This window comes from Phaenicophaeus curvirostris, chromosome 2 (genome assembly GCF_032191515.1).
Source record: "Phaenicophaeus curvirostris isolate KB17595 chromosome 2, BPBGC_Pcur_1.0, whole genome shotgun sequence".
Lineage (NCBI taxonomy): Eukaryota > Metazoa > Chordata > Aves > Cuculiformes > Cuculidae > Phaenicophaeus > Phaenicophaeus curvirostris.
In genome coordinates, this window is record NC_091393.1 from 20743789 (window position 1) to 20756146 (window position 12358).

At 40.7% G+C, this 12358-nt stretch overlaps 1 protein-coding gene across 1 annotated transcript in view; it reads right to left on the reverse strand.

The window, feature by feature from the left end:
• The window catches only part of ZNF451 (zinc finger protein 451), a 40031-nt gene that overhangs the window by 24353 nt on the left and 3320 nt on the right, over nucleotides 1–12358 (reverse strand). Inside the window, exons 3-9 of the mRNA XM_069851448.1 lie at nucleotides 10516–10599; nucleotides 9150–9275; nucleotides 7598–7709; nucleotides 6052–6202; nucleotides 4573–4699; nucleotides 2730–2883; nucleotides 915–1062 (exon numbers count right to left, since the gene is read on the reverse strand). Coding sequence (XP_069707549.1) covers nucleotides 915–1062; nucleotides 2730–2883; nucleotides 4573–4699; nucleotides 6052–6202; nucleotides 7598–7709; nucleotides 9150–9275; nucleotides 10516–10599 — 902 coding nt within the window. The remainder of the gene's footprint in view (nucleotides 1–914; nucleotides 1063–2729; nucleotides 2884–4572; nucleotides 4700–6051; nucleotides 6203–7597; nucleotides 7710–9149; nucleotides 9276–10515; nucleotides 10600–12358) is intronic.

Genomic DNA, 12358 nt, shown 5'->3' on the forward strand with positions numbered 1-12358 from the left:
TACCCAAGGCCCATCCAACCTGGCCTTGAACACCTCCAGGGATGGGGCAGCCACAGCTTCCCTGGGCAACCCAGGCCAGTGCCTCACCACTCATGGTGAAGAAATTCTTCCTAAAGTCTAGTCTAAATCTGCCCCTCTCCAGTTTATATCCATTCCTCCTTGTCCTATCACCACAAGCCTTTATGAATAATCCCTCTATAGCTTTCTTGTAGGCTCCTTTCAGGTACTGCTATAAAATCTCCTCAGAACCTTCTCTTCACTAAGCTGAACAACCCCAACTCTCTCAGCCTGTCCTCATATGGGAAGGTGCTCCAGCCCTCGGATCATCCTTGTAGCCCTCCTCTGGACCCCTTCTAGCAGTTCTATATCCTTCTTATGTTGCGGATTCCAGAACTGGACACAGACTCCAGATGAGGTCTCACAAGAGAGGAACAGAGGGGAAGAATCCCCTCCCTTGACCTGCTGGCCACGCTGCTTTTGATGCAGCCCAGGACACCGTTGGCCTTCTGGGCTGTGAGCGCACACAGAGAGAAGGATGTTGTGGGGGATCATGTCAAAGGCTTTACAGAAGCCCAGACAGATCACATTCGCTGGTTTACCCGTGTCCACTGCTGTGGTTACCCCATCATAGAAAGCCACTAATTTGGTCAGACAGGATTTGCCCCTGGTGAAGCCGTGCTGGCTGCCATTAATCACCTCCATGTCCTCCATGTGCTTTAGCAGAGCTTCTAGGAGGATCTGTTCCATGATCTTCCCAGGCACAGAGGTGAGGCTGACAGGTCGGTAGTTCTCAGCAAGTTAATATTCAGATGGTCTCAGATGCCCTGAAATCCACTAGAACCACTAAGGACATGTCTGCCTACCTGATATCAATCTACAGGTGTTCACATTATACAGACAGCCGTCTCACAAACCTGAAATGAGCTGTTAGTTCCATATGTGAGCGAAGTATCTGGTAGCAGGATATACACTTCACTTGGAAGGGGACCTCTTTGCACAGAGATATCAGAAGGTTCTTTGCATACGATGGGAAAGGTAGAGGAAGGTCAGCCTTCATTTCATCTATAACATGGAATGGCAGAAAGTGTAACTATACATTAAAGAGTTCTTTCATAGTATTTTAGCTCTCAAATGTCACAAGTTACAACTGTACTTGTCCCAGGGTTCAGAAAGCAAGTTACCATGTGTCAGCAGAGTCACAGTAATTGTGCAATGGAAGCTTTAAGTGAAACTGCCTTAATTTTTTTTTAAACTTCCGTAACAATCTCACACCTTAATCTGTTTGCATCTGGCTTTTTAATACTCAGTGACTGATTCTACTTCCCTTTTCCTCCTTCTGCAAGGTCAGGTCAGATCTCTCTTAGGTGGCAACAGATGGAGGAGAAGGTCAAGACTTCCTGTCTACTCTTACTAAATATACTTTTTTTTAAAGCCATACTGTGTTTAAAAAAAAAAAAGTATGCAATTCATTTAGCAAGTTCCCACATACTCTGACCATCTCTCTCTTTCCCCTCCTCAGTGCTAATTCTCCTTAAAATTTTAGGTGCAGGACTTTCTGTTGCTCCAAGTACACATGCCATATGTGTGTTGCTCCAAGTACCAGCAGAAAAAAAAAATTCTATCGAAAAGAGAATGGGAAATGGCTTATTAAGTATATATTGCTGTTAATGTTCTGCATCTTAAGAAGCAAATTCTATTTTAATTTTCTGTTTAGTAAGATCTGATGACCAGCAGGCAGTAATTTGAGGTTATACCTTTCAACTAACTTCACTGCCAGATCTTACAGACCATGCTGATAATACTGATCATGAAGATTTACCAATCCAAAGGAAAAAATGGAGAATTTATTTTTTTTCTTCCAAGCAAAGCATTAGCCATTTCTAAAGAACACACTTTTTTGTGCTTTAATCTTTTCAAAGCAATAGGTCACCAGTAACCTTTAAAACCTATGGCCTGATTTTAAAGGCATCTACAGTCAGCACATTCAGAATTAATAACCTGTTTGAGAATAAAAGTAAATTAGATTTGCAATACATGAGAGAATTCAGAACCTTGCAACTGATTGTCACTTCCATGAAGATGACAGTACTGACCCAACTTGCAGGAAGACTTCATCAAAGTCTATCTCGACTGCACACTTCCTGCAGCCTCTCCAGGAGAGGGCAAAAAGTAGAAGATACTGTTACAAAGATGAGAAATACCTACACCAATCCCTTTGGCCACACAGGCTCATCCTGATAGCTACACTATCAAAAACACAGCAGCTTCTTGAATAAGTCAACTCCACCTATATCTCATCCGCTTCTGCCATCTACCTCAAGTAAATTCTTTAATGCCTATTGCTTATGCAAAGCTGAAGCGTCAGTAGAGATATGATTGGTCTTTGATCAAGACCATGATCAAATATCTTCTGTGGAATCTAGGAAGTATGGTCCAGGATGTTACCAGCTCACGACATGAACAGTATTTTAGCCTTCTGTGGCAATGTGGCCAGTGCTGGGCATCAGAATAGCAGCACAGTTTCAGCTAACCATTTCTACATCAAAACATGAATGTCAAAGCATCTCCTCTTACAGAGCTGTGTCACATTTAAGACCCTGAACAAAAAAAAGAATTCATTAAAAACAAACTTAAAAACCTTAAGCTCTTTTCCACTGCAGAAAAATGCAAGTATTTCAATCATAGACTTCAATCTGGAATGAAAAGCAGTACACTTAGAAATGACATACCACTCAATTTAGAAACCTGGAGGAAGTGGTTCTTCCCTGACATATGCTGCAAGCATTCGTCTCTCTTGGTGAAAAGGAGGAAGCAGTTTGGGCATGCAAAACACTGAATATGCTGTGGAGGGAGATCTTTTTTATGTCCGTCATTTTCATTGATCTGGAAGAGAACACGATCTAGTTAGGAAAAATATGAAGGCAAGAGACCAGTTCCAGTTCTCCTCACGTCCTTCTATTCCTCTCTCCCTTCTGTGGCAATATTTTCACTTTTAGGTTTTCAGCCACCACATCTACATTTACCTAGAGCGTAGCCCTCTGCATTTCAGCTTGAGACACAGAAATTGCCATCAAACTCAGCTGCTCATCCTTACTACACTGGAAACTCTTCCATTCCCTTCTTGTACTGCTGGGAGCAACCACCTTCCCTGGGGACTATGGCTCCATCAATTCTTCTACAGTCTCTTCACCCACGCTCTCAGAAAATGCTCCTTCTGTCACTAAAACACGTTTTTCCTCATGTCATTTCTTCCCTATCTTGCTAATCGCCAACTTCTCAAAATGCTGCTCCTTAGAGTAGCCTGACGGACCTGTGACTTTTATCAAAGTCAGCTCATCCAATCACTTTGACTTCTATATCCACTTCAGATCTCTGCCTTCAGGGCAAAAATCCTTTAGTTTTGCTTCTGACATTTTTGCTTACTCCTTTCTTACATCACTCAAATAACCTTCATGACATGCTTACGCTTTCTTCCACCGCATTGTTTAGGATTATCTCCCTGCCTTTCCATGCGAAATAATCCCATCTTCTGGCCTGCTGCAAGAGCCACCCGCTTTCACCAAACTTGCTTGTAACTCATGCTAATGGCCCTGGATACGCATCACAGGCACAACTTGGAAGCAATGGAAAAAGAACAGGGGCAAACTATGATGCAATCTTTCAAGCTTCTCAGATATGACTATGCATCAGAAGTTACTACTACCAGCTGAAAGCAGCTCAATTTTCAGTGTACCTAAAACTTCCCCTAGATTTAACACACATTCTGGAGAGTAGGTGAGTACACAACATTTGTTACTAAAACACCAAACTTTGAAATTGTTCTCCATTATCCAGTTCAGCACCAGACTGCTTAAATAAAACAACGTACCCTGAAGGTAACACCTGAGCATCTGTTATCGAACTGGGGTTTTATAGCGGTAAGTTATGAACAGAAAGGAAAGAAAGCATTACCAAAAAAGAAACAACCCAAAAACCCCAAACAGTGGAAGTAGGGAGGAGCAACAACAAAAGAAGCAAAGATTGTTAGCTTATATTCAAATCAAAACACAAATGCTAGGTTATCATTTTCCCTTTTGTAGGTTAAATATCGAGTAGCAGTAAATACATCTATCAGAGAGACTGGAAACACAGAAGAAACAGTTGCTTTTGAATCACGAAAGTTTATTTTCTCCTGTTGCCTCTTTTGCTCGTCTTCTTTCCTGCTGTTCTGTTTACTGCCACTTATTTAATTCTAACGTCTTGCCTTCATCTTTCATAGTTTTGGAGATGCAGAAGAAGGGAAGACCTTTTGACTGCACCCACCGAGGGACAAGAAGTTCAAGACAGAACTAAGGTCTCTCAAAAGTACACTGGAAATCACAATGTAATTGCCAGATCTAATGGAAGCACTTTCAGGAAATACCAGATATTTGAAACACAGCAAAATAAGAAAAACAATCTTGAAAACTAAAAGAAAGGAGAGGAGGGAAAGGGTTAAAAGAAAAAGTAAAAAGATATCAGTGCATAACATTATGTTTTGAAAATCCCTCTACTAGGTTTGGTCAGGCGAGTTACTTATCCTTATGATCTTGCCTTAGATAATAGATGATCATTGTACTGCTGAGAGGTTGAAAATCTTTTGCAGCATATCACACAGGCAACAGCGTTATTTGGGGGTCCATGTAACGTGATTGTTGGGTCACAAGGAGAGTGATCAAACCTGGAGAGGAAGAAATAATTAACAAACCAGCCCCCTCTGAATAGCCAAAATGTTTTTTTAATGGGAAAAATCGTGTCTTTTCTCCAAGCTGTTGGAGAAAAACCGATCAAATCAACCTCAACTCTAAAATTCCTCGCTTCACCTATCATTCACTGTATCTGTTGAAGTACCTGTACAGAAGTGATTCTCCCTGCAGCTTGCCTGTTATAATGACAACTTTGCAGGGGAACCATATTGCTTGTAAGAGCAAGAACAACTACAGAGGGATTTTAAAAATGTATTTATCTTTACCTCTGTGCATTAGTTCCAGCTTGGACAGAGTTAATTTTCTTTGTAGCAGCTTGTGTTGCACTGTGTTTTGGATTTATGAACAACACTGTTGATATCATAGGGATGTTTTAGGTATTACTGAGTCATGCTTGCACAGCCTCAAGGTCTTCTCTGTTTTTTCAGGCTATCCCACCAGCGAACAGGCTGAGGGTGGGAAGGGACAGAGCTGGGACAGCTGACCCCAACTGACCAAAGGGATGTTCCTCACTGTATGACATCATGGTCAGCATATAAAGCTGGGGGAAGAAGGGGAGGATGTTTAGAGTGATGTTGTTTCTCTTCCCAATAAACTGTTGTGCGTGATAACACTGCTCACCAGTAGGAATTCCTCATTTTGCTTTACTAGAGTGCGCAGCTTTTGCTTTACTGATTAAAGCGTTTTTATCTCAGCCCAGAGTTTTCTCACTTTTACCCTCTTCTGATACTTTTCCCCATCCCACTGCAGGGAGCAAGTCAACAGCTGTGTGGGACTGAGCTGCATACCAGGGTTAATCTACAACACTCCTCTCAGCTTCTCTCCTTACCACCTTACCACACCACATTCACCAGTTAAAAGGCAGTAAGAATTGACCTCAGACCCTGCGAGTGCTGATTAGCAGTGATTAGCTGTGAATTCTACTCTTTGCTCCTCTTTCCCTTCATTAGGTGTATTTTTTTTATCACACCACCAAGTTGCATACATCAGCCTTTTGCTCTTTTTCAAGTTTAGATGAAGAAATAACAGAACTGGAGAACAGAAATCTTGTTTCTCAAAAAAACCCAGGTATTAAAAAACACTCAACACAAGGAAGAAATCAATTCTGACTGGAAAAAAAAAACAAAAACCACAACAAACCAAACCCCTCTTCCCCAAGAAAAAACAACCAGGAAATTCATGACACCCATCTCTATAACATCTGTAACATATTAGTCTGCTTTCAAAACGGAATTTTGCCAGCACAGGCAGATTAAACTAGACTTGACGCTGATGTCCTAAGCTAGGGCATATTCCTTTATTAATATTTCTTGCACTATCTCCTTACCTTTGAAGGTGACCTAGGAGAAGATGTCTATTATCAAACTCTCTGTTACAATGCATCACAGGACAAGATATGGGACTGCTGTTGACTGGCGTCTGACTTCCCCTCTTAGGAATACCCCTTTTTCCACTGTTAATGGTGCCTGGTTTGAGACCTGTGTAGCAAACAAAGCACTTAACCAGAATCTGAATTATAGAGGCTTAAGGAAACAACCAAAATAACATACAAGCATTTAAAAACTGGCTGGATTAATTGTCTGAAGCCAATTGTAGGAGGTTTAACGAGGTCAAGTGCCAGGTCCTGCACTTTGGTCACAACAACCACATGCAATGCTACAGGCTTGGGGAAGTGTGGCTGGAAAGCTGCTCAGCAGAAAAAGGACTTGGGGTTGGGGGTGGGCTGAACACGAGCCAGGAATGCGCCCAGGTGGCCAAGAAGGCCAACAGTATCCTGGCTTGTATCAAAAATGCCGTGGCCAGCAGGAGTAGGGAAGTGATCATGCTCCCACACTTGGCACTAGTAAGGCTGCACCTCAAATACTGTGTTCAGTTTTGGGCCCCTCAATACAAGGGGGACATTGAGGGGCTGAGGCGTGTCCAGAGAAGAGTAATAAAGCTAGTGAAGGTGCTGGAGCACAAGCAGTATTAGAAGCAGCTGAGGGAACTGGGGTTGTTTAGTCTGGAGAAAAGAGGAGACTGAGGGGAGACCTTATTGCTCTCTACAGCTACCTGAAAGGAGGTCATAGCAAGACGGGTGCTGTTCTTTTCTCCCACGTAACAAGCAATAAGATGAGGGGAAACGGCCTCATGTTGTGCCAGGGGAGGTTAGGATTAGATATTAGGAAAAATTTCTTTACTGAAAGAGTGGTGAAGCATTGGAGGAGACAGCTCAGGGAAGTGGTGGAGTCATCATCCTTGGAGGTGTTCAAAAACGTGTGGACGTGGTCCTTCAGGACATGGTTTAGTAGGCATGGTGGTGTTTGGCTAACGGATGGACTTGATCTTAGAGGTCTTTTCCAACCTTTATGATTTTACAAAGTTATATTGATTCTTAAAAAAAAAAAAGCTAACAATATATTGCTACTCACTCCTACTGTGGTAAGGCTGAAGAATCTGTCCCTCGAATACCCAGGAGAATGACTTTACAAACATTATGATGCCCTTCCTCCAGGTCCTCCAGACAATACATTAAATCGACTGAACTTCCTAAAATTATACTTACTGATGTAGATATTTTCCTGAGTAACAGTTTTATAGTAATATTTTTCCTTCTAGCAACTTTGCTTATAAAAGTATTTAACATTGCCTTAGTGGTTTTTAGGCTTTATATATTAAATTTTCTAAGTAGCAAAACATCAGAATAGCTTTTGTGGAAATTAGCGTGTAAGAACTTTCAGATGCCACATTCTAGCGAAGTTAATATTGTAAGATTTGGTTATGCATAAGAAGCACCTGCAAGCTCAACGTCAGCTCAAAGAACTCTCAGATGTCCTGTTCTGCAACGTGGGACTAAGTTTCAGTGATATGTCTCCTAAGCTTCCTATTCTTACCTGGCATTTTTAACCACTGGTCCACACACAATCTTGCAGCTTCTGTGTCACTGTGTTCCCGAATAAATTCTAGTTCTTGCAATCCATGAGCATATTGGGAATCAACTTTCTCCTGAAAAGGAAAACACATCAGGCAAGACGCGATCAAATTTAAGTAAAAATAACTTAAGATTAAGTACGCACACCAGAAGTTACATGTGGGTCTCTACAAAGCTAAGGGAGGATAAAATAGAAGTCATACAACATGACTAACTTCTATATAACACAATAAAGAAGGAACGCAACACGAATAAAAAAGTAAATTAAAAAAATTGGTACTAAGTTTTGCAACCAAAAAGCCACAGCTCATGTCAATTAATTTACTTTTGCTGCACCTACTGAAGTTCCTGAAGCACATATGAGATTTTTAAGGTAAGATTATAAAAAGAAACAGATATTAAATAATGAGTCCAACCAAAGAGTCCGTTTGTTCCACTGCAACAGCTAAGAAAGGGCAGTTTAATTTTGAAGAGTCATTTTAATTCTGCAGATTTCACTACCTGATGAGGTGTAAGGAGACGCCTCTGGGCAGGAAAATATTTATCACTAACAGAAGGATATTTTAGCTTTCATTCTCTGACTACTTTAAAAGCTGCATAGCTTTACAGTTCAAAAGATGTATGTGGAGACATTAACAGATCATCAAATTCTAAGTGGAGGAGACAGGAGAGGGATGTAGCCTCTGGACTTCAAGGCTATCTTGGAGTACATTTAACAGTCTTTTACTCTGTTGTATAATAGTACAGTTACGTAGCTATTGTAGACTATAACAAGCTGGAAATACAGTATAATCATGTGACTTTAAAAGCCATTAACAGTGTTCAAAAATTAGCCTGGAAAGTCAACATGTTCCATGAATACTGGATTTGCATTTGTCCCTGGTTGAATTTCATGAGGTTCCTTCAAACTGTCCGGGTCCTGCTGACGGCAGCCCTACGCTCAGCCCTATTGACTACACCTCCCAGTTTGTAATAAAAAAAAAAAATCTATGGCTTTCAAGTGGCTGCATAACACAGCTAATAGGAATCAACTTCAAAATTATGTGATATATACAGAAAATTTTACCCCCTTACAAAACATTACCTGATACAGAGAGTTAACCTGGCAAACTACTTCCCAAAATTCTCAGACAAGAGCAGGTAAATAACTAGGTTTGCTGCATGGTGGTTTGTGATAACTGTTATCTTTCAATTATTTAACTAGAATAATTGTATATAACGCAGAGGGATCATAGCATCAAACAAGAGAAGCCTTCTCCGTTGGTTTGCATTATGTTAGGTTATTTTTTTCCCTCAGGAACTGCAGTAGGACTAGCAAATTCATCAGTTAAAATCCACAGAAGAGACAAAGTCCGTATTGTGTTTCAAACAATGTCTCAGAAGCAAAAATCTCTAGTTGCTAGTTCCAGGTCTGGCTCACCCATCTTTTTATTTACTTAATAATGAAAATAAACACACTCATGAGTACAACACCTGTATCAGGCAATTCTACTGAAACAGAACACATCCAATACCTTAAAGGCTTTATTTTTCTCTTCTTTTTGCTGCTTCTCTACTTCAACATGGCGTGCCAGACGATCCAGGGTTGACGCGACTCGTTCTTTCTGATAGTCAATGTGATCTTTACGCTTAATATTTCTCTATAATTGAAAAGGTAAACTTTTAATTGGTAATTGTTCAGTAACAGTGAACCATGTTCAGTTACACAGTGAAAAGTGATGCTCAAGCATCAGGACATAATTCAGTGCATATTCTCCGATCCTAAGTTCCATGATCTACCTTGCTAGCTTTCTTTTCTTTTTTACCAGCACCTGCAACTTCTGTTAAAAAACAAACAATAAAACAACCCTCATCTTCCTACCTATTCATGGCAATTCAACATCAATATTAGCCTCACCAAAGCACTAGAAAGAACATAGACGATTGTGCCGAGTGTCCTACGGGTCTCCAACAAACTAAAGATTAGGGATTTTGTTTACCTACTTAGAAGAATTTACTTAAAGATGTCAATGCCAATATGCAGCCCATCTGAAAACTGAGAACTAATACATGTCTTGCTTTAAGACATCAATGCCCAGTACCTTCAGTAAGGTAGATCATCAGCTTGTTCTGGCATAAGTAATAGTCCATACAGTGCAGTTTGCCTCTGCTACACAATCAGCTCTAACAATCATCAACATGGAGTGAGCCTGTGCGTGTACTAAGGCCCACTCTTCCTTAAGAACCAGGTATAATAACACATATTCTCTACTACAACACCAGAAAACTGAAGAACACCAGAAAAAGTCACCAAAACCAGCTCTAGTAGCGTCACTCTCAGTCATGGTCCTTCTCAAAGGCCCCATAGTGTAGACGCAATAAGCTTGGGGGACCCAGGAACTGGCCAGCCTGCTTCTGACTCATTCATGCTTAAGAGGGATTTTGAAGAATGAGACTGAGTTAAGACCAGGTTGTCATGAGAATTAAGGTCCTCCAACCTATAAAATTTATTACTCCTAAAATTCTATTTTACAAGAAAAAGGCCTGAGAGGATGCCTGATACATCTGCAGGATAGAGAGTGGACACACTGACTTTTGAGGTCACTTGTAAAGTGACATTTTCCTTCAATACACTTGCTAAAAATCACTGGAAGCCAAACAGAAGTTCCAGGTCGATTTCAAGGTGGCAAAAAATGGCTCTGGAAAAAATGAAGTGTTGGCATTCTTACCTTCCACTCAACGGTAGGTAAAAGTCAAAATACTTCAGTGTCGTTTTATTTACTTATTACCTGTTAACAATACCTCTAAAAGGTTTTTTATGAAGAGTAACTGATGGGAAAAAAAACAAAAGTCTAATTATTTTATTCAGTGAAGAAGTCCCAAAATATTTCACACACTCACATGAACATAAGAACTGCTGTTAGGTTCTTCATCCTCACTACTGACAAGATCGATGCATTCAAGTACAGGTCTTAAAGGTCCTTCCTGGAAAAAAAAAAAGTGTTGAAAACACACAGACAGAACATTAAATAGTCTTTCTCAGAGAACACTGACAGCATTAGCAATATCTGAAGGAGAATTTATCCACAGTTTCAAGAGAGTGCAGTAATAAAATTCCTGCGTAGCAACTTTTCCACTTAACAGACTAATCAACAAAATTGGTAGAACATGCAAATAAATAAGTACTTACAAATAATTAAAATATCAAGTTAACATATCGGTATCAAGTAGGATCTTCATATGTTTATTCAACAGCCCAGGATAGAAAACATCCTCATGGAGGGAGACTGAGTCTAGGACTGCTCTGTCCTTTAAATTTTCATAGTGGCCTTCCAAGAATTTCACGCAAGCCACAGTATCATAGAATGGTTTGGGCTGGAAGGGACCTTAAAGATCATCTAGTTCTACGCCTCAGCCATGGGCAGGGACACTTCCCACTGGATCAGGCTGCCCAAGCCCCATCCAACTTGGCCTTGAACACCTCCAGGGAGGGAGCATCTACAACTTCTCTGGGCAACCTGTGCCAGTGCCTCACCATTCTCACGGTGAAGAATTTCTTTCTGGTATCTCATCTACATCTTCCCTCTTTCAGTTTAAAACAGTTACCTATCACCCTATCCCTACACTCCCTCCCTGATCAAGATCCCCTCCCCAGCTTTCCTGCAGCCCCCTTGAAGTACTGGAAGGTCGCTCTAAGGTCTCCACAGAGCCTTCTCTTCTCCAGGCTGAACAACCACTACCGTCTCAGCCTGTCCTCATAGGGGAGGTGCTTCAGCCCTCTGATCATCATCCCAGCCTCTTCTGGACTCTCTCTAACAGATCCATGTCCTTCCCATACCGCGGGCTTCAGAACGGAACGCTCTGCTCCAGATGAGGTCTCATAAGTGTGGAGCAGAAGGGCAGAATCCCCTCCCTCGACCTGCTGGTCTCACTTCTTTTGATGCAGCCCAGGATACACTTGTCCTTCTGGGCTGCAAGCACACAGTTATTTGGGTTACTAGAAAAAAAATTAGGTTTTAATTGATAGAAAATAATCTTTTGAGTCTCCAGGCAGATATCATATCTCTTGTATTACTCGTAGCTCTGGCTGAAAGCATTTGCATTAAATCAACAGAATTGCCATTTCACTATGCTATGCAAAATATCAATTGTAACAGTTAATATAATCACATCTGTTTAATTGGTGGCTGGTAAAGACGGAGCCTCATATTCATCTCCAAGGACAGTTTCTTCTCCAGGAGTTCTGTGAAGCTCACTTTCACCGACTCAAAAAGCCCTAAATCGTGCCTCACGTTCTTCCCCTCCCTCTTTTCAATCAAGCAGACCTCACTAAGACACCCAAGGTCCACTGATACATCACACAAGGTTTTTCGTTTGATTGTTCAGTCTTAAACTTTACATGCGTTCAGAGCACACACACACAGTTTACTTAAAAAACACAATTAAACTTCTGCATAATTATACACACTGGCACACAGAAAATACCTTTCAATATATATGGCCACAGACAACATCAACAAAACATTTATGTAAGTAAAAATGTGTCTATACATGTAAACACACTCATTATCATGGAACAAGCTTATATTGAAATAAACAAAAATATATCTGCTGTGATGCAACTGAAAGCTAGACACAAATACTTGAGTCTGTATATCTAATATTTAGATATACAGAATATTTAACATTTCAGGGGAGAAGGAAACAAAATATTTAAATAGTAATAATCGTTCTTCAGTAAACA